General features: G+C 41.8%; 1 protein-coding gene across 4 annotated transcripts in view; it reads right to left on the bottom strand.

Moving 5' to 3' along the window:
• Positions 1-23,499, bottom strand: part of CORO2B (coronin 2B) — a 223,014-nt gene that overhangs the window by 177,512 nt on the left and 22,003 nt on the right. The window contains exon 1 of one of the 4 annotated variants that reach the window (XM_072615118.1): positions 9,287-16,984. The exons of 2 other annotated variants lie outside the window; for them this stretch is intronic. In XM_072615118.1, coding sequence (XP_072471219.1) covers positions 9,287-9,388 — 102 coding nt within the window. In that variant the 5' untranslated portion in view covers positions 9,389-16,984. Of the gene's footprint in view, positions 1-6,483; positions 6,753-9,286; positions 16,985-23,499 lie in introns of those variants that run through there. One more of the 4 variants, XM_072615136.1, reaches the window with a different exon arrangement.

Here is a 23,499-nt window from a genome sequence, read left to right as displayed (position 1 = left end):
TGCACCAATCTAGAGTGAGCAGACCCCAGGCACTTGTGAATAACCCAATTTCAGGCAGGTCGCAACAGAATAAATAGGGGTTAATAGAATTTCTAGTCTGCAAGTGCTGCACTTATGGACTGATCAGTCATTCTAGCAATTTCTCTTTACCTGTACCTCTTACCTCTTGGGGAAGAGACCTGGCATAAACATTCTGCTTTAGGGGGTTCCTAGATCTTTTGAGGGGAAACAAGAAGGTATGAATGGGCTCTAACCAGTCGATGTGGAGGGAGAACACACACCAATGAATTCATGAATCTACTTAAATGTTGAAAAGGTGGATTCAGACAGTCCTCAACTACAGTGGAGAGTTTTCCTAAACAACCTAATAACAGCATATAAGGGAGTTTCCAGAGAAGAAATAATTGTCCAAGAGCAACCCAGATTCAAGCCCAGGTCCAGTTCAGTTCCCTCCAGCAGTCATTTTTCATTCATGTACAACTCTTCATGACCCCTTTTGGGGTTTTCTTGGCAAAGATACTGGAGTGGTTTGTCATTTCCTGGTCCAGCTCTTTTTACAGATGAGGAAACTAAGGCAAACAGGGTGAAGTGACTTGCCCAGGGTCACACAGCTAGTAAGTGTCTGAGACCAGATTTGAACTCAGGAAGAGAGGTCTTCCTGACTCCAGACCTTGCTCTCTGTGCACTATAATAGCACTACCTAGCTGCTACCTCTGCAGCATCACTTAAGAGCCTATAGCTCATAATCTCCTACCTCTTGTTTCTTTCCCTATCACTGAATCAACGAAAATCCAGGCATGCAGGAACAAATTCTCCCCTACCCAGCCCCCTATTCTTCCATCCCAATCATCATCAACCAGACTCTACCCATGTCCTACTCCAACCTCACTGTGCCTTCTGGAAGCCTCATTCCATAGGGAACAACCTTTCCCCATTCTCTCACTCTTTTTGCATCTGATGGCCCTCATTGACACCTGGTATCCTCTTGACTATGCTGCATCCCTGGCCATCAACTCCAGTTCTGATTATACCTTCCTCACACCTCTCAATAAAACACTGGTCCTGGAGATGGAGTTGGAATACTGTGACACCCACTGCCATGTCCAGACCCTTCCTTTACCAAAATTTTTCAAGAACCTCTGTTCCTTTTAAATCCACTCAAAATTTTCCACTCAAACCTTATCATGGTGGCTATTGTATATCACACTCCAGGTCATTCTCCCTCATTTCCCAAAGAGTTTAAACAATGGCTCATCATCTTCTCCCAACTCCTGCCCTAAAGGAACTTCAGCATTCCACTGATTCTCTCTCAAACTCCCTAACCTCCCAATTCCTCAGACTCCTTAAATTCCATGACCTACTCCTTTATTTCACTTCAGCTACACATATGGATGATCGTACACTAGATCTCATCATTACTGCAAGTGTTCCACTTCCTTAATTAAAAATTGACGTTGCACTGTCTGACCCTAATCTCCTATCATTCTCTCTCTCTCTCTCTCTCTCTCTCTCTCTCTCTCTCTCTCTCTCTCTCTCTCTCTCTCTCTCTCTCTCCATCTCTCTGTTTTATCTTCCCTAAAACTATTTCTTATCCTCACTGAGACGTCCAGTCTCTCTACCCCTCAGTACTTTTTAAAGGTATTAGACATGGTCACACCTCACTTTACTCCCTTTCCAAGTCATTACAACTCTATATTATCTTCTGCTCTCAAATCCCAGACCCCTTTGTCCCAATCCCACTTACCTCTTGCCAAACTTCAGTCCCAAATTATTCCCACCATTCTCTTCCTCCATTCTTCCTCCATTTCTTCTCATTGGAGTGGCTAAATATATCATCCATCTTATCCGCTTCATCTGGGCTCTCACTGCAGCAAGGCTTTTTACTCTTCCCTAATTGATTCCATATCTTATTCCACAATAGAGACTATTTCAGACCTTCTCTCTTCTCCACAGGTTAACCACACCTCCTCTTCCCCCATCTCTCTCAGTTAAAGATGCCATCTCTCACTTTACTGAGAAATTGAGATCATTCAAAGAAAACTTCCTCTTTTCCCATTCTCTTCATCTCAAATCCACTTGACATTATTTCCCCTTACTACTTCTTTTTGCTTAGGCTCTAAGAATGAAGTAGATCATCTCTTGCCAAGGCCAGTCTTTCTACATGTGAGCTTGGTGGCATCCTCTCTCATCTTTTCCACTTTTTTCAGTCATTCTCTTTCTCTCACTCTCTTTCTCTTTCTCTCTCTCTCTCTCTGATTCCCTCAATTGCTGGTACCCTCTCTCCCAAACTACCATATATTTAACTATATCTAACTACTTTGCATTTCTTCTCTTTATCTTTATTCTATCTATACTTCGAATGTCAGCTCATTGTAAGGATCATTTCCTTTACTGTATTTGTATCCACAGAAGCTGGCACAGTACCTGTCACAAAATAACATTTAATAATTGCTTATTGATTCACTGATAGCCTGATAAGAGAACAAAAATGAATTTCCTAAATAACCTAATAGCATAATAGAGTGTTGGTCATTGTACGAAGGCAATAGCCTGATAAGAGAACAAAAATGAATTTCCTAAATAACCTAATAGCATAATAGAGTGTTGGTCATTGTACGAAGGCAAGTGATGAATGAAACTTCTAGTGATTGTCTTGCTGAACATCAGCCATATCCTTGGTGGCATTTAAGAAGCAATTTAGGCATTCAACTCTGTGGGCATTCAGCTCAAAAATCAGCTCCAGAAAAAGAACTGAGTTCTTGAGGACTCATTCTTCACCTTTACACTTCTGTTTCTTTCAGATTGCAGCAAAAAGGGTCGGGGACTTCAGGTTCTACACTCCAAATAGCAATGGTTTCCTATGACAGAAACACATGGAAATAGGAAACATGTGCTAGCATATAGCCTCAGAGAAGAAATCAAGGATAAATTTCTTTCTGAACTCCAACCTTCTACATTGAAAAGGTCAAGAAGAAAGAGAAAACATGGCACCTGGAGCTGGGATCCTGCTACTTAGAAGATAGTGGGCCTCAGAACTGAGACTATGAGGGACCTGAAATGAATAAGTTTCCTGCTGATCCTAGCGTAAAGTTTCCAGTTCTTTCGAAAAAAAATAAAAATTTGAAAGAAAATTTTTAAAAAGCACAACAACGCCCTAGCCAAGATCTTCAGCTGAACTCAAGCTGGAAGTATCAAAGAATTCAGTCAACTGGTGGAACGATGTGCATAGCAGAAAATAGACCCAGTGAGCTGAGAAGAGCATCACATTCTGTCAAGAAATAGAGCGGTTAAATTACAAAAGATCGTCATGGAGGTGTAAATTGCCCCTGCATGTGTGTTCTCCATATGTGGGCCCCATCCTGTTCAATCTTTACACTTGATCACTTTCCCCACTGATGGTGTATTTGTGGAAGAATGTGCCCCAAGTTTATCAGTCATTTTGTCAGTATTTTTCTTCCTATGCTGTCCCATGTTTTTGCTCTGTATTTTTTAATGTTTCATCTGGCTGACTATACAGGCAATCACATACACGGGGGCTTATGAGGTGATCCTCTCTGTGCCTCAGTTTCATCTTCTGTAAGATGAAGGGTTTTGACAAAAAGATTGCAGTAAGAGGTACAATACCTGGGATCAGTCTGGGGAGGGGGGATTCCCATGATATCTGGGAACCATTAGCAAGTGCTTCAAACAGAACTGAATGTTCAGAGGGTCACAGAATCTATCTTTTCCAACCTGAAAGACATAGTACCTGCCCTCAGAGATGCAATTTTCTAAGCAGAGGTAGAGTAAACAATTAACAAATTCACAAATAAAAGTCCAGATTGGTAGGCTGTCTATACCAAGTATTGATGATACAGTCATAGGGCTACTAGGATTGAGGAAGAAAACTAGTCACTGGGAGATGAGGGGAGAAAGGGAGGCTGGGTAACACTTCTAGTCACTGATAGAACTGGGACAGGGGGAAGGGAATATGTATGGGGTGGGGCAAGACCAAGAATTGGATTTCGATCCTGACTTTGCTACTCCCATCTGTGTGATCTAAAGTTAAGTTATCCCATGTCTCTGAATGAACTTCCATTTTCCCTTCTGAAAAATTAGGGGCTTAGACTAATTGACTGCTAAGGTCCCTTCCAGTTGTAAATCCTATGACCCAATAATCCCAGTTTCACTAAGGAATTTGCATATAAGGTTAGGAAGTCAAATCCTAGGGATATGGTATAGAAGTCAAGGGCTTGGTCACTGGAAAACCAGAACCTAGTCAGAGATGAGGGGAGTGAATAGGGAAAACAGAAAGCATGATTAAGAATCCTTTTAAATCTCCCTCTTTTCCCTAGCACTTCCCAGACTTATCAACAGTTCCCCAGCCCACTTTTACATATGCTGTGCTTCAGTGTCCTTGAGAGGCTGTTGAAGAGAGAAGAATCATCACTGTCCAGAAGGAGGCCAAGGCCAGACTGAGAGGCAGCCCTTCACTTTTAATTAAAAATCAGACATGTTTCCTCTCCCCTCCTTTCCACTTAAACCTTTCCCTCCAGGCTATTGTCAGAAACTCAAATGAGAAGGAGAATTATGTTCCTTCTGCATCAGATCTTTCTCCATTTCACATTTTGCCACACTTAGAGATCCATAACTTTTAGAAACTTCAGTCAGCTCTCTGTTAAGAGGCTGATGGAACAAGGATGTGGATTACCTGTATCTTTTTGTATGACTACTGTTACCCTTTTCTGTTAGGGCTTTCTGCAGGTCAAAGGACATGAACAAGCAGTTCTCAAAAGAATTTCAAACTATTAACAACAATATGAAAGAATGCTCCAATCACTTATATGAAGTAAAATGCAAACTAAAACACCTCACAGTCAGCAAATTGGCAAAGATGACAAAAGATGGGAATAGTCAATGTTGGAGAGATTATGGAAGGATGGGGACACCAATACATTGTTGGTGGAACCATGAATTAGTACAAGTATTCTGAAAAGCAAGTTGGAATTATACATGTAAAGATACCAAAATGTACATAATACCTGACCCAGGGATTCCATCGCTATGCATTTGCCCTAAAGAAGTCATTAACAAAAAGAAAAGCTCCATATTCACCAAAATATGTATAGTAGGAGTTTTTGTGCTGTCAACTGCCACCAACAGGCAGATAAGCAGCACCTTCTGAGGCCACCAGTCCTGCTTCAAGTCCAATTCTCAACACCAGGGGAAGCAACTTCTTTTGTGAAAAGGTCAACCAACCCTATCAACTGCTGACCAACTGATGAGCAACTGTCACTCAATGGGCAGGTAGATCAGCCTAGTTGAAGTTGCAGGGACCCTAAAGGAGAGACAGGAGGCACTATGTGCCAGGCAAGTCAAACCACCACCACCACCACCACCTTGACCATCATCTCCTCTTGGACCCCAATGGAGACAGCTGTCATCCTGGGAATAACTCCCATGGCAATGTAGCCTGGCAACTGCTCCCACAGGGCTACAGCCTACTGAAGACCCAGAAAAGAATGCTTTAGTCACCCAAGTCCTTGGCACTGTCACATGGTTCAGCACAAGAAACTGATGTAATTTTATCAGTGGAAATGAAATTAAAGTCTTCACTATCTGCTTTGCTGCTGCACTCTAAGAATCATGGGACTTTTGCATCTGAATTGGGCTGAAAACTTCCCCTATGTATTGTTTCTCCCATTAGAATGTGAGCCTTTGAGATCAGGGACTGTCTTATTTTCTCCTTGCAGTCCTAATGTTCAGCACAATGCTTTGTATGTAGTAAATACTTTCATTCATTCATTCATTCATCCACTCATTCATTCATTCACCAGCATCAGAACCCAAGAACAAGCCCTGAAGGAGCTTGTTTGGGCTGAATATTCATTCACTCATTCATTCATTCATTCACTCATTCACTTGAAGAACTAAAAATAAGGGAGATGCCCATCAATTGGGAAGTGTTACATTGGGAATATTACAGTGCAGTAAGAAACAGTAATTATGATGAATACAGAAAATAGTGGAAAGATTTTCATGAACTGATACAAAGTGATAGTGGCAAGAAAACAATAAAAACAATGGCTATAATTATTCAAATGAAAAGAATCACTCTGAGTGCTACAAAGTGAGAAATATCAAACTTGACCCTAAAGAAATGCATGAAAAAAATGCTTCTCCCAATTCCTTGGCCAGGTGGGATGGGGGCCACATATACATGGAATAGTATGTGAAATGTCAGAGTTTTCAATGTATTGATAGATTTCCCTGAATTATTTCCTTTCTTTTTTTTAAAGAAAATTATTGGTTATAAGGAAAATGGCTCTCTAGAGGGGATGGAGAAAATGCATACAGAGGAAACCTGGATTATGTTAAAACAAAATAAATAAATAACACTTGAGAAAGAAATTCCCACATAAGAAAGAATTTTCCATATAATAAATCAAGATTAAACAAAAGGATGTGTTGGATTCCATCTGAATTCCGCCCAATCCCGTGTACCTTCTCCATCTCCGCTCACGGTCCAGGACATGAGGAACCTCTTCCCAATGATGTTCCCTGAGGTCCCAAAGGATTGTCACTTACAACAAAGGAAGATTCAGTCACTGTCCCTGGGCTCTGCCGACAACGATAAGCATTTGGGAGTGACTTACAAAAAGGACATCGGGAGGCAGTATACAGCAGTGAAAAAAACACTGGTTTGGAAGCCAAAAAACCCAGCTCTGAATTTTGGCTCCGATACTTACTACTTACATGACCTTGAACAAGTCACGCTTGCTGATCTCATGTATTTTTACCCGCCCCCCCCCCCCCCCAAAGAATAAAAAGGTTTGGGAGTAGAGGGAAATTCTTGGTCAATATGAGAATTTGGCATCATCTGTGAATTTCATTTATCCAGGTTCTGTGGCCAAAGAGTTACAAACTTAGCATATCAGTAAACAGGCTGTATATGGACCTTGCGCTGGCAGTGAAAGGGTCAAATCAAGCTGAAGGTGCCTGAAGGATCTCTCTCATCTTCCCCTTCCCCCACCCGCATCTCCTTCTCCAGCTCAGCTCAGCTGCTGAGTGCTTGAGGGCTATAGCACCTTCGAGGAGAGAACTCAGTGAACTGGCAGGTTCCTCGGTTTCCCATATTGGGCTGCGCTGACTAAGTTCATTACAATGCATTGATACTTCAGTTGCCATGGTGACCCTCCCAGGCAAACAGATCCTCCACTAATAGTTACTAAATTCACTCTGGCCCCATCAGCAGGCCTCAGAGCACAATTAAACACGATGAATTTGTGAGCAGCTACATAATGAGACCCGGACATCCGGAAAGCATATGGTGACCTCCCTAGGGAGGAGGAGTGGGGGAAGGGTCCAGTGCTGTCATCTAGATGCTCCTTCAGCCTGGACTCCCTAAGCAAGGTCTTCCTACTTTGAAAAAAAACAAATCCTGTGTAATAATTAGGAGGGGGGAGAAATTGAAAATGCAGACAAGCCCTGGCTGTCTTCATCTCAAGGGAACAAAGCAACAGCAAAATCCCAAATCACCAGATTGGTTAACAAAGCAGGAAGGTGTGGTGTAATGGAAAAATAGCAAATCCTCAATTAAAAGGAACTTCTTAGAGGATTGCGAATTCATATAGTACTTTAGAATTTGTAAAATGTTTTCCTTCTAAAAACAAAACAAAATACAAACCCTTGAAGTGGGACAGACAATAAGATCGAAGGTTTTTAGATGAAATGGACCCTTAAAACCAACTTGACTCATTTTTGCAGATGAGGGAACCAGCACCTAAGAATATGAAATGATTTGCCCAAGTTTTCATAGGGAGAAAGTAGAAGAACTTGGATTTGAACTCAGTTCTTCTAACTCTTTCTTCCAATGCCCTTTTTTTCCCCAGGTAGATATAAGTATTATCCTTATTCCTGTTTTACATATGAGAGAACTGAGTCACTAACTTGTGTATGACCTTTGGCAAGTCATACAATATTCCTGTGTCTTGGTTTCCTCATACATTTAGAATAAGAGGTTGGACTAAATGGCCTTTGGGGGTCCCTAGCAGCTATGATCTATGATCCCATGAGGCTCTAAAGAGTCAAGTGACTTGGTCAGGGTCAAACAGCAAGTCATTGCCAGAAACAGGTCTCAAATCCTGAGCCAATGATTCTAAGACCATGATGTTCTTACACCTCACTGCTTTTGTGAGTGCATAAAACAAAAACAAAATAAACCAATCCATGTAAGTAATTAGGTTAAAAAAAACAAACACTATCATCCAGGGGTTCCCTTGAGCTTAATTCATACCCAGTTCAATCTCCTGCACCTTCTCCATCCCTATCAGAGCCTATGCTGATATACAAAGCAGAAATCCTGTCTTTACGAGCTTACAATTTAATAGAGCAAATACAGAATCTAAGAGTTGGAAGGGAATTAAGAGTTCACATAGTCCAAGAGGAAAGACCAGATGGTGCCATGGACAGAGCACCAGGCCCAGAGTTAGGAAGACCTGAGTTCAAATCCAGTCTCAGGCACTTACTAACTGTGTGATCCTGGGCACCTTACTGAATCCCAGTTTGCTTCAGTTCCTCATCTGTAAAATGGGGACACAAAATGAAGAAAGAAATGGCAAACCACTCCAGTATCTTTACCAAGAGAATCCCATGAACAATGTCCATTGGATCACATAGAGTTAGAAATGACTGGACAACAATAAAGTAGAAATCTCTTCTTTGAGACCCCTGAAAAATGACCATCTAGTTTCCAGGTGAGAAGGTCCAGAGATGGGGAACATACCACCTGCTAAGGCAGCTCATTCTACCAGTGTATGACTCTGATAAGAATGACTGACACCCATAGAGCTTTATGATTTGGAAAGCCCTTTGCATACATTATCACATTTGAATCTGCAAGGCAACCCTAAAAAACAAGCACCCCAGGTATAATTGTCCCTATTCTGCAAATGAAGAAACTGATTCTCGGGGAGAGTAAGGGATTTGTCTAAGGTAACATAACTATAAGTGTCAGAGATGGGATTTGAATGCATGTCTCTCCTGAGTCCAGGTCCAGCACACTTCCCGCTCTATAACTCTGTCTCCCTCTTTTCCATCTATCCAGTTGAAATATACCTCTCTGAGGTTTTCAGTCATGGCAGCTAACTCTCCCTTATAAAACCAAAAAGAATGAACTAAATCTCTCTTTGATGAAAATTCTTGAAGTATTTGAAAACCCTCATGTCCCCCCATGTCTTGTCTCCCTTCCCAACACCCCCAGTTCCTTCGACTGATCTTCGTATGGCATGGTTTACAATTCACTTACCAGTCTCTTCGTCCTCCTCTGGACATTCTCCAATCTGTTAGGGCCCTTTCTAAAATGTGGTGCCCAGTACGGAATAGGATACTCCAGATATGGTCTGTCCATCAAAGAGCAGAGTAAGATGATCCTTCTTCTGGCTGCCAGGCTCCCATTAATAAGCCTGCCATTGCGTCTGTTGTTCTGGCTCCCATAAACACCATTGATTATAATACAAAGCAGTATGTTTTAAGTACCAAACAAGCAATGAAGACAACAAGATCTCCTTCCAAGGAGAAGGGGATCACATCTGGGAGTAAGTGATTAGGGAAGCTTTCAGAGCCAAGGAAACATCTGAGCCAGTCCTAGGAGAATGGGGACAGGCATTCCAGATAGAAAGGAAGGGTGTGAGAAAAGGCAGGGAAACGGGAAGTCACAAGGTATGCTCTGAAGACAGTGAGTAGGACAGTTTAACTGAACCATAGTGCCTTATACACAACTGGCATTTAACAGCTGCTCACTGCATGTATTATAGGAACCCTAAAGGGGATTGATAAGAAATCAGTTTGGAGAAGTAGATTAAGGCTAAACTGAGGAAGATTTGTCATAACAGTGCTCATTCAGAAAGATATTCATTAATCAACTACTCTTTCTACAAGGTGCTATACAGAGATGCATTAAAAAATAGTCTCTACCCTCAAGAAGCTTACAATGTAGTACAGTATACAAAAGAATCCCAGAATGGCAGCGTCAGAAGGGACCCTGAATTATCCACCCATGAACAGGAATCTCCTCTATAAGGTCCCTATGAAGTGGTCGGATTGGAAGGTATGGCCAAGACAGAACACAAGTGAGGTGATCATCTCTCTTCTGGGTCCTATGTGTCTATCAACACAGCCTCAGGTCATGTCAGCTTTTACGTGCAAGTATCTTGAGATAAACAGACAATTCATGCCCTGAAGGAGCCTACAATCCAATGAAGGAATCTAAATATTGTTCCATAGGCAATGGAGTGCCATGTAGGTTTCCCAAGCTCTGGAAACGATTTATTATAAACTTCTAAACAGGAAGAATCTATAGAGAGAACTGAAATGAACACATCACTCTGTCCATTGCCCTCATTACATTTATCTGGGCCAGGTATGATCTTATTGACATGATCCAAGAATGACCATAGAGCCCATCTGTCTATACCTTGTGATACTCTGAACTAAGAGAGGTAGGAGCCTTGGGCTGGGGCTCTGGTTCTATCATGAATTAGATGTATGACTAGTTGAGTATGTCACTCCAGTCCTCTGGTTCTCATTTTTCCCATCTATAAAAGGAGGAGATTGGACTAGACAAACTTTAAGGTCTAACATTCTATAGTTCTATGATTTGATGCTCTCCACCTTCTTGCTATATTTGAGAATGACACCAGTGAATTTAGGCAGGAGATCCTTGACAAAACAGAAATATTTTACTTGGCAGTTTTAAAACATAAGCCTACAGGCATCTATAAAACACAGATTCTTTTAATTCCTAATTGACTGATTGATTCAATTAACTAATTGTCACCTATCAGAGAGAAAGGTCATGAGGGCCACAGGATGGGTAAAAGTTTGGATGAGGAGGTGAGGGGAAACAAAGACTGACCCTGGGGGTCAATAAGGGGGAAGAATAATAGGTATTTCCTTGGAAAGGGAAGGAGGCCCCAGCCCAAGAGCAGTGTTCTGGTAAGTGTGAGAAGTTGAAGAAGATGACTTTATTGATTTCTCATATTTGCCTACAGCACACCAGCTGTGTGCCCAAGAGCAGAGGTGCCAAACATGGGATGCAGAATCAGATTAGAATATAATTGTAAATATTTAACAAAACAAAACAAATACAACAAAACATAGATAACATTACATTTGAAAACTAAGTCAATATGTATGGATTAGTGGCCCCCATTTCTATGGGTTTGACACCATTGCCCTAGAGGGTCCCAAATTCCATATCTTGTCACCCAAAGCAGATCAACTCACCAAAGAAAATTGAATTACAGCTCCACTGGTTTGGAATTCATTTTTATAGGAGATTTTGATCTCCAAATCACAGACCATGCATGAATAGACCCTACGGCCTCATTACCTGTACACTCTCTATATTTATAGATGTTGTCCCACTCTGCCACATCTTTTTCTTTCTCCCTCTCTCTCTTTTTCCCCCTCTTCTCATCACCTCTTATCTTCCTGTCCTCCCTCCTCACTTCCTCCGCTTTCCTTGGCTTCAGGCTGGGTTAACAATGAACATAAAGCAAGACAAAACAAACTTCAGTAACAGAGATCACAGCCTGGCATTTTCTGTACCAGTTCTGACTGCAAAGCCAGGGGACTGTTGGACTAATACAGGAGGAATTGCACCTCTAAACCCTCCAAGGAGGGTATCTTTTCTAGATTTCATTTTGCACAAATTCCAACAATGTTGTCATTGCTTAGACTATTCTGAAATGTCTTTGGGAATTGCTTTCTAGCACAAGCTTTTGTGTGTGTGTGTGTGTGTGTGTGTGTGTATGTGTGTGTGTTCTTCCTCCACTGTCGAAGAACACCATGCCATCAGAGAAATAATGACATGACTTGTATTTGACTTTGTTTTCAGTGACTAAGGGCTGTGCAGGTCACCAGCCTCACTTGTCCTCCAGAGCCATCTGAATCCAGTGACCAGATATTCATCAGCATGACTGGAGATGACCCAGGATGAAGCAATTGGGGTTAAGTGACTTGAGCAAGGTCACACAGCTAGGGAGTGTCAAGTATCTGAGGTGAGATTTGAACTCAGGTCCTCCTGACTCCTGCACTGGTGCCTTATCCACTGCACCACCTAGCTGCCCCATACAGGCTTTTGTAGTTCCTCAAGGGTTACAGTTCATCTTCCTCTTATGAAGGTGGATTTGATTTCTGGAAATAACCAGAATTTGAAATGAGTGAAGTCTGATGAGTAAGGATCATAAACTAGTTGTAAAGGACATTAAAGGTCATCTCCTCCAACTTCCTTCCTTTATAGATGAGCAAACTGAGGTCCAGAGGGTTGTGACTTGCTCAAGGTCACAAATGGTAGATTAAACTCAGGTCTTTTGATTCCAAATCCAGGGTCCCTTTGAGGCCAGGCAATGCTACTGTGCTCTGAAATGAGGTGCATACCTCAGGAAATAACTGAGAAGGCAATTCATTAATGTGAAAAACAATCCTGAAAGTATTCGAGCCCTAGCTGCTCTGTTTCCCTTGAGAGTCTGGGGGAAAGGTGGTGGGAGTGAGGGGGGGTGGGGAAGAGGAGGAAGGACATTAGTAGCTCATCTCTCCATTTCCCAAACTGTAACTAAACACATCTCTACCCCCTCCCTCCAATCAATATATCTGCCTCTTTGGAGTTAAGTTGGGGGTAGGGGTGGGAGGAGGTGAAGAATAATATCTTTCACTTTTAATTGACACTATCATTTCTGTTCTCAACTATTCAAAATAAAGAGAAACTAAATTTTGGAAACAGAGAACCCAGGTATAAATTCTGATCCTGCCTCTTACTACCTGGGGCAAGTCACTAAATTACTCTGGACCTTATCTTGCTCATCTTTCCATAAAGGAATTGGGTTAGATGATCTCAAAGGCTGATTCCAGTTAGAGTCGGAACCTTCCTATAAGGAAATAAGGAAACTGAGGCACAGAAAAGGCTCCATGACTTTCAAGAGGCTGCAGAGGTTATAAACACCAGACAGGTTGTAATGTTCCTTCCATTGTACCAAGCTATCCTCCCTCCCACTGACTCCATCCTCCTCCCGCTACTATCATTATTATCTTCAATTTATAGATTAGGAAACTGGAGCTCAGAGAAATGAAATTAGTTGCCCAGTTAATGTCAGGACTAAGTCTTGGACTCAGTTTTCATCTTTCCTTAACAAAGATAAGAGAGGGAAGATGAAGAAAGCAAGGTGAACTAATTGATCAGCATTTGTTCAGGAATAGAGGAAGGGATGAAAGCCACTGGAAGCAAAACTAGAGTCCTTATTCACTTCCCAATAGTTCCTGTGAAACTGAATTCACACAGGGCTTTCGAATTAGAATTATGCCCTATCTTGGATGATAATAACTCAAATGCTGGTCTTTCAAAATCGAGGCCACTTCTCCAGACTGGGGCCTTTGCTGTGGGTCCAGACATGTTTCATGACTGCAAGGGCAAAGAGGCTGCCTCTTTACCCAACCTCAGTTCCTTTTGTGAATGTGACCTTTTGCCCCCAGCCTTGCCAGTCAATGAGCTTTGCCTGATGGATTAAAGATGCCTGAAGTATCTATGGCAACTGAACTGATTTTTACCCAGAAGTCCTAGAAACAGTGACATTTGAACCAGGAATCGAGAATTCTAGAAAAGAAAAAGAAAGCAGAGCAGTCCCCTTTCCCTAGCACCTCATCCTGCCTTAAAAGAAGAGGGAGAGACACAGGCTAAGAGTTTGAAAGAAGAGAGCAAAAAGGCAGAGATTTGGGCCTCTCCTTTTAAGCCTGAGGCAATCACCCATCAATCATCTTTGGCACACTCCCCTGACACAGACTCTGAGGGGCCAACCAAGAGCCTCTGGTTGTACGTGCCTTTTATCAAGAAGCCAGAGCACATGAGAGATCAGTATCTACTCAGTTCCATTACTCTTGTTATATAAATATGCTAATAAATGTGTAGAGAAAGGAAGCAGAAAAGCTGGGTGGGAGTCCCAGTTCATTCCACTTAGGGACTCCTTTTTCTCATCAGTAAAATTAGGGGGTTGGACTGGATAACTTAAGGTCTTTCCCAGGGAAAAAAAAAGGAATTATGAGATTTTTTTAAGCTTACTTTGCCAGGAATTGCTATGTAACGCTGGGTAAATCATTCTTCCCTTCAGCAAATGGGAGCAGGAAACTCAAATATGAGTGAAAAGTACCGAGTTACTGACAAGATGTAGATATTTACATACATTTCTCCTTCTCTATTAGAAGCATCTCAACATGAGTAAAATGGCAGAACATTTGTGTAAATATGTTAGCTACCTTGTTCTCTTTGGTGCCTGGACCTTGCCAGCTAAGATAACTCACACAAATTTGTAAATTAACTGTTTCTCTCCAACATGTCTCTCCCATTTTTTATGTTTTAGGGACATTTTCTTGATCATTCACTTTGCCTGGCCCCAGAGGGAAAATATTTTTTTAAATGGTAAAAACAGCTTAATAGTTTAGGTTTACAAAATTATTTCCTCCTAACAATACCATGGCATAGGTAGTATAAATATCATTATCCCCGTTTTAAGGATGAGAGAAGTAGGGCTCACACAGCTATTAAATGTTGGAGCTGGGATTAAAACTCAGAATCCCTGACTTCCAAGTTAGCTCCTTTCTCACCACACCTCACTGCCTTTAAGGAAGAGATTATTCTCTAGTTCCAGGTCAGCAGCTCTGCCACTGGAACTAACTGAATTAAGTGTGAATAGCAATGATGTAGGCCCTGCCTAGGCCTCCACTCCACCTAGCTGGCCAAGGGCTGCTGACCAGCCATCCCTATGGCAAATCTGGGGTTTCTTTTGGCCATTTCTCCTTGACCCAAGCAGGCTGCTCCTCTTAACATCTCTTTGATTCTGCTCAGCTTGAAATGAATACAGCATCCATTCCCTGCAGGGAACAGATAAATATGCTTTTGCTCAAAATACTAATGAGGTTAGACACAAAGTTAGTTCTAAGGGATGGGTTAGGAGGAGCAATCCCCAGGGAGGGTGAGGGTGGAGGAAGCAGAGGATTCCAAACCTGGCTCTACTTCCAAAAGAACATGGCCCCATTTAGAGGTATCTAGGAAAAAAAAAAGGCAGGAGGAAACCTTGTGATCTCAAACCTCCCAAAGTCCTAGTTGGCTCAGGGCCTCTACATGAAAACATGGCTGTTGGGGAACTTTCTGTTGAGGAAAAAGCATATTTACAAGACAACAAGCATCCTGTGGAGATGTGAATGACACTTCTCACAGGAGTTCCAGGCACTTTGTAATAATAATAATCATTTTTTAAATGTGCTTCATATTTGTTTAGTTCTGTAAGATTGAAAAACTGGAATAAAAACAGAGAAGTAGAAAATATTGACCTAGTCCAGCAGCAACAGCCTGAACCTACAGGGTACCTGTCCGTAAAATCTTAGTGCTGCTGGCAAGTCCTGAAGTAAATCAAAGCCATGAGTTGAGGAATAAAGTATCTTTAACAGAGATAACAGGGTAGCAAACCTGCCACCCTGGGGGATGTCCCATGAATATAGAGCACAGTGGATTTCCCAGCTTCAAGGTCCATGCAAAAGCTTCTTATACCTTTAGGAGGAGAGGCAGTGTGACATAGCAAGGTCTGATCATGAGACCTCAGTGACCCTTGGCCATCCAGGCAAGGAAAACCACTTCATTCTGGCTGTTTTGCCCTTCATGCCATGAATCCCAGCAGAAGGGGGCAAGGACATTAGAAGCTGAGATCCAGTTTAAGCTAGATTCCCTTACAAGATAAAATTTTTGGATTCGGGGACCTAGTGGTTCAGTTCAACCTAATCAAGAGTAAATATCTTCAGAGTAGGAATATAAGGACATTTCTGAAATTGATGCTACAAGGATCATTTAAGGGAAGGTCAAGTAACATTTGGTATGAACAACTTTCTGTCATTATATTAACCACATTCCATCCCTGCCATTAAAGCTTAAAACTGCCCTAAGACTTTTGGGACTCTGTGTATTTGGGGGAGCAAGGGCAAGGAGGAAGAATATAAGAAAGGATATGAAACTCTTGTCATTCTATCATTCCTAGAGGGGAAACTCCTTAAAACTGATACAGATCAGCAACTTGTCTGTAAGTCAGAGAGGTATCTAGTGCACTGACAAGTCAAGTGATTTGCCCATGGTCACAAAGCTACTGTTAAAGGCAGGATTTGAGCCTAGCTGTTCCACACTCCAACTCTTCCCCATGTTTCCTCCAATACTGAGGTCACAACAAAGAAAACGGACAAAGAAGAATTAGGATAAACCGGCCACAGAGGCAGGGACAGAGAAGTGGGAGCTCCATAGTTCCATTAAATGCATCACTATATTAAGGACAACTCTTCAAGAGCTAGAAGGAAATTTAAAGAAACCTTAAAGGCCATCTAGTTCACTCACTCCACTCATTTGACAGATGAGGAAACTGAGGCAGGGGTAAGCGATGTGCCCAGGGTCACACAGCTAGCACATATCAGAAGTGGGATTTAAATTTAAGTCTTCTTACCTCCAACCCTAGCCCTTTGTCCCCCATGTTCTGCTTCAAACTGACTTAGGCTCTTCCCTCTGGGTCCCTGAACTCCAAGAAATATCTCACTGAAGTCAGCAAACAAAAGGGGAGTATGGCCATAGGAGCATTGCTGATACCCAGTTGCCAGACCAGCAGATCAGAGGGATGACGTTCCTGTCCCGGCATCAGTAAGGGAAATGCTGCCCTTCCTTGAGAGCTATTGTGACCGCCTTAGATGTAAACTGGACAATCATGTCATCTTCCTGTTAGGAAATATGACCAATGTTCCCAGGAAAATGGGACAGTGGGCTTCAGCTAAGGGGTATTTTCCAGATGGGGCAACAGAGAGGGAACTTTAACCCCTAACCTCCAGGAAATGCAGGATTTAACTAGCAGAGGAATTTAAGTGGAGAAGTCAAGATTCTTAAGATAGTCTCTTCACTTTTCAGTTTCCTCACTTGCCCAAAATCCTTTCACTTGGATCCTTCAGGATGCCACCCCTCCCAACCATCCCACCCCATCCCCTATCCCTGATGCCCAGAGCTGGAAATACACTCTCTCCATCCTTGCATCTCATGTATTTTTGCTTTCCCTCTCCTATGAATTTGACCATATTCTATTTAGCATCAAAGTTATTGGTGAATGGTATGATAGCAAAAGCTCTAAATTTGAAATCAGAAGACCTGACTTCAGGTCCCTACTCTCACATACATAATGACCAAGTCTGACCCCCAGAGGAGTGACAAGAAAATCTTCTGAGGAGCAGCTAGGTAGTGCAGTGGATAGAGTACCAGCAGAGTTCAAATCCGACATCAGACATTTACCAGCTGTATGATCCAAGGCAAGTTGTAAAACTCCAATTGCCTCCAAAAGGGAAAAAAGAAAGGAAAAAATGCTATCGTCACCTTTCTTTGTGTTTGGGGAGAAGAAGGAGCGAGGCAGGTTATGAGTGTAGCACAGGTCATAACCTATCACACTGGGTTAATGGTGGTTAGTCTTGTTTTTAACCTAAAAAAAATCTTTGTTTCAAGAAATAGAAGAGGTAGAAGAATATATTTGTGAGTAAGGGTGATACAAAAGCTAAAGATATACAAAAAATTGAAACATAAAAGAAAAGTTAATAAAAGTGTGTCTTTAGAGGTTCTTCTGCTTCCTACTTAGGACAAATCCCTTCACCTCCCTAAGTTTTAATTCCTCATTTGTAAAATGAGGAAATTGGACTAGATAAAGCTAAGGTTCTTTCCAGATCTAAAATTCTATGATTTTGTGATTATTAGTAGCAAAAGCAGGGATTTCTTAGTGTGACATAGGGGATAGAGCAAAAAAGAGCTGGCCTCAGACATTTGCCAGCTGTGTGACCTTTGGACAAGACTCAACTCTTCTGAGCCTCAGTTTATTCTTCTGTACAAGGGGGATAATCATAGCACCTACTTCACACCTTGTAGCAAGGATCAGATGAGATTATGCATAGTGCTTTATAAACCTTGAGGTGTTATATTATCATTATTACATTAAACAGTAAATATTTATTGAATTGAATTAAATTACCTACTAACTAAATTACACAAGCCTCCCACCCACACATCTCAGCTACCAATGACACAGCACTGGACAAGGATTAAGGTGAGACCTTTGAGTGTGAAATGTTAGAAGCAGTAGTAAATGCTAACACTTTAAGTTTATATGTGACTTTATACTTTCCAGAGTATTTTCACAGGAACCTCATGAGGTTGTCAGGACAGAGATTTTCATGTCCATTTTACAGAGAAAGAAGTTGAGGCCCGAGGTCACTCAGCCATATCTTCTTATTCCTGGATCCAAGATGCTTTCCACAACATTACTTTTCAGTAGAATAGTAAGAATTACAATGGCTATGAAATAAAGGCAAATAAGATGGGTAGTGTATTCTCAAAATCTTAACCGAGAACTTCTTTTTCAGTAAAACAGTTGGGGGTGATAATGATGGCACAATTTATCCATTGCAAACCTCTCTCGTCCAGTGGAAGCAAAGGCTCCCTCCTGTCCTGAAACTAAAGAAGAGATTTCTACCTCTGTCTGCATCCCAGGCACAGGAAGCCAAAGTTTTCTTGGAGTCTTTCTTTCCCTCAAGGATGTGCTCTGTAAACAGAATCAGAATCTCATCTTCCTCCATAAATATTTTAGAAAATAGAAAACAAACAGATTGCCTCTGATCTGGTGTGCTATGGGGCTCAGAGATCTTCTCTGTCCCCAAGGTACTGCAGAATTCCTCTGGCACTAGGGGGTGGGTGGAAGAAACAACAGAGAAGATAGTAATCTTCTGTGGAAAGGAAGCTCTGGTTTGAGGACTTTGGTATGGGGAGGAGTGGAAAGGGAGGGTGAAGGACTGGAGAAGAGGGATGCCTTGTTTTAATCCAAAGCTTTGTGATGTCTGTACATTAAGGCAAGAAATGACAAAAGGGAGAAATCTGAGAAAACTTGCATCTCCTGATGCAGAGCAAAGTAACCAGAACTGGGAGAACAATTTCTACAATTACAGGAATGCTGGAAAAATGAAAAGCTTTGAAGGATTTAAGAACTCTGATCACCCACGATTCCAGAGGACCAACAATAAATCATATTACCCGTCTATGGCTGGATACATAAGTGACGGACTTGATGCAGAATGAGACATTTTTTAGATGTAGTCAATATGAGAATTTATTTTGCTTGAGTGTGCATATTTGTTACAAAGATTTTCTCTTTTTTATTTTCCAGTGAGGGAGAAGTGAGAGGAAGAAAAAAATTCTTCTTAATTGGGGGAGGTAATTTAGAAAGAAAAGCCAGACTAGTTAATATTACCTGTTCTGCCACTCTTTTTTTGTTAGCTCACTGATTTCCGAAACACAGAACCACCTTTGGGAGGGGAGGCTAAAGCTGGGGGGCAGGTGTGGGTAGGTTTAAAATGATTGGCTCCAGAACCTAAGAGAAAGAATGAACTCGGGTAGAGGTGGGAAGAGAAGAAGCAACTGGAGGAGCATCTCTTTAAAAAAACAACCACCTTATGCTCTATTGATATGCTTTGTTTTTACAGTACAAACATTTACAGGATAACCTTCTACTCATTTCTAGAATGGCATTGGGTACCAGTGGGCCTGAGAAAAACTTTGTTATTGGGTGCAAGGAGAAATATGGATGCATTAGGCACATGAGGAGAGACTGGAAGCCATATGGACAAGGAAACTTAGGGCTAGAAGAGATCTCAGAGATCATCTCATTTAGCCACCTAGACAAGGAAATCGAGACCTAGCAAGATTTTTATTTATGGAAGAGCTGGTTTATTAGCCCAGGTCTCTGATTCCATATGCAGCACAGTTTTCAATAAAATCACGGTGCCGCAAGGGGAAAGGGTACAGATGCAGAGACCCTGAATACAAATTCCAGGGACTTAAAGGATCACATAGGAATTTAGAGTGAGAAGGAACCTATTTTCAAAATCATCAGTCCAACACATGCATTTTACAGACAAACAAACAGAGGTCCAAGGGATTGCACCGCTTCATAGGTTTAGAGCAGGAAGTGACCTAAGAGTCCACTGAAGTCAGTTTCTTCAATTTACAGATCAGAGAACTGAGGCACTTTGAGATTAAATGACCTGTCCAGTGCCACACAGTTAGTAAGGGTCTAAAGGGGAATATGAACCCAAGCATTCCTGCATCCAAGACCAATTTCCCAACTACTGTTTCCCTAGATCACATAGATAAATGGTAAGTAAAGATCTGAACCCAATGTCTTCTGATTCCAAATTCAATGGGCTCTTTCTACCATAAACAACCTAGAATTTTGTAGAGGGAGGGTGAAGACAAACTGATAGAAAATACTGTACCCACACTATACTTCTCCCCTCCACATACACACACCCTAATATACTACATATAGCCAAATGGTGATCCCCACAAAAAGCATCATATGTAATCATCAGTGGTGATAAGAACATAAATTTAACTTGGAAAAATCAAAGAGGAATGAAAGCTCCCTCTGTGTAAGTCAAGTTTCCAAAAGGGAGTCAGTTACACATGGGGCCATTCGAGCAGCTAAGGGATGGAGAAGAAAGGACCAATGTGAAATGCCCTCCCATGCTGGCACCCTTTGCCCACAGCAGATGGAAGAGCAAATGTGGTAGTCAGGTCTCCTTGGCCCTGGAATGGGACAGTTGGGCCTGAGTTGTCTATCGAGATTTTCTTACAGGGTCTCCAAAAACCCTTTAATGAAGGGACATAAGTAGTTACTATAGATATCAGAACTTCCAAGGCAGCTTTCAAACCCATACAGCCGCTGCTTGCTGCCTTATGCCATCAGCTTGGTCGCAGGATGTCTTCCAGCATCTGAACGGACAGGGAAGAGGGAATTTATGCCACAGGACTCGATTGTGGTTTATGTTACACTGAGACAGCTATGGGTCTCTGCAGATAGAACCAAGTTCAAGAGATACTTACTAGCTGTGAGACTCTGGGCAAGTTCCTTAACCTCTGTCTGCCTCATTTTCCTCATCTGTAAAATGGGGATCACAATGAGGATTGTTGTGAGGATCAAATGAGATGATATCTGTGAAGTCCTGTAAGTGCTAGCTATCATTATTACTATGACTATAATTATAAAACTCAAAGTTAATGAACCCTTTCCCCAAGGACAGAAACTCCAAGACCAGAAAGAGAAATAAGAGTACCCTCTAATAGAAAAGGCCAAGGGTTGAGGGACGGGACACCTGGGGTTTAGGCTTAGATCTTCCACTAACTGAGGCAAGTGAATGATTGAATCTCCTGAACCTTGATTTTCTCATCTGTGAAATGGAGGATCACAAGTATAGGTACCTCAGAGGTTATATAACCCAATACCTTCCTTCTAAAAATAAAGAAAAATAGGGCCAAGTAGGAAAAGTGACTTCCCTAAGGTCATACAGGTAGTAATTGTCCAAGGTGGGATTTGAACTCAGGTCCTAGGGAGTAGAGGTAGATTAGAGTAAATGCATATCTACCTCACAGAGTTATTATGAGGACAATAGATGTGAAAGCCCTTCTCAAAGTGCCACCAAAATATAATGGTTATTATTTTCAAAAGCTGCCTAAGTTTCTTTTTCTGTTCCTCTGGTCTTAGCCTGGCCCAGATCTCTCCCATGGTGAAGAATCACTGTGCCCCAGATGGAGTTAGTTTAGAGATGGTCACCCTTCAGCGCAGCTACCTGCAAGCAGGCCTCTGGGCCCATGCAACCTTTCCCCTTTACCATCTGGCTGGACCCACTGCTCAACCTGGAGGATTGGGAAGCTCCCAAAGACCAGCCAATCTGCATGTGTCCAGTGCTCCAGGAAGGGCCTGACCAGTCACCACACCCAGCAGGTCTCATCTCCACTGAACAGATGAGGAGACTGACACAGAGAGAAAGAGGGGAGGGGCACCAGCTGGCATCAGCAGGCAGCAGCACAGGAACAAATAAGCACAAGGGGAGGGGCCCACTGTCCAACTGTTCTTATTCATGGGATGGATGGCAGCTCCCTTAGAAGGAAGGGCACTTTCAGCATCATCTTGTGGTCAATGAACAAGTCTTAGTGAATTTTCAGATGATGACCAGTCTGGTGCTTGGCTATTGGAGAAGCGTATAATTCTACAAAGAGAGTTCTTGTCCTCATGGAGCTAATACTCTTAACAAGGAAGGCAAAATATGTTTCAGCAAAAATATGAGAAGACCTGCTAGCTGAGTGGTATATTTCAGCATAACATCAGATGAGGGAGATAAATATGAGCTTCAGTAGTCAGGAACACTTCGTATAAGTGGACCTTGAAGGATGAACCAGATCTTCATAAGTTGAGGAAAGGATTCTAGCTAAAGAAACAGTACAAGTGAGAAGGAACACGGCATGTTTTTGGGACAATGAGGAGGCTGGACCACCTAGTTAGTACAAGGGACTCATTAATAAGAATAACAGTATATGTGTATGTGTATATATACGCATATCATGGTTTGTTCTCTAAGAGGACCATGACATCAGTAAGATGACACCATGACTTGTAAGTAAATTGTATTAAGTGAAGGAAGACTGTGCAAAGTCACCAGCTTCCCTTTCTCCTCTGAAATCATCTGGGTCCAGTTGCCAGATATCAATCAGGACAACTGGAGATGGTCCAGGATGCAGTGGGCCATTATCTATCTATCTATCTATCTATCTATCTATCTATCTATCTATCTATCATCTATCTATCTATCTATATCTTTCTCTATGCATGTGTGTACACACATGTGTTTATGTATATGCATATTTATATGCCTACACATGTAACTTTAATGCATACAATCACTTTATGTGTGTGTACATGTATGCATGCATATGTGTGTAGGTATATTTTTACATATATTATATAACTTTAAAGCATACAATTACTTTACATATATGTCTATGTGTATGTGCATTCTAATTTGATTCTCACTTCAACCCCTGAGGTAGGTACTATTACTATCCCCATTTTAAAGTTGAGGAAACTGAAGCTGAGAGGTTAATGACTTGCAGAACTTGAACCCTGGTCCATCTAACTCCAAGGTCAGAAGCATCATTCCACATGATCTCCAAACAGGATAGAACTTTGGCTGTTAGGAACTTTCAGTTCTAGTGACTATCTATCAATATGTCTGTCTTAGACTGTTAGCTCCTATGAGAAAAGACCAGTTTTATAGTGAACAGTCTGGCAGTGGTATGGGACTTGGAGTCAGTAGACCTGAGTTCTATAATGGTAATGTAAGGTTAATGGAGGATGGGGGAGGGAGAGAGGAGTTAAAGATCTTCCCCACCCATTAATAGACATCAATACCTTTTGTTAATTTCTGTTGAGGTACTGGGTCAGAGGATCATGTCCTGTAGCTCTGAAAAGTGTGTAAATACTCTGAAGTGAGGTTTTCCTTTGGGGCTTTCTCATGTATCACAGTGTTTATTTGGCCAGATGAAGACTCTGGGCAACCATTAAGAAGACCCCGGATTTG

Source organism: Notamacropus eugenii, chromosome 1 (genome assembly GCF_028372415.1).
Source record: "Notamacropus eugenii isolate mMacEug1 chromosome 1, mMacEug1.pri_v2, whole genome shotgun sequence".
In the NCBI taxonomy this organism is placed as follows: domain Eukaryota; kingdom Metazoa; phylum Chordata; class Mammalia; order Diprotodontia; family Macropodidae; genus Notamacropus; species Notamacropus eugenii.
Note: the sequence above shows the minus strand (reverse complement) of the source record. Positions and strands in the feature narration are given on the sequence as shown.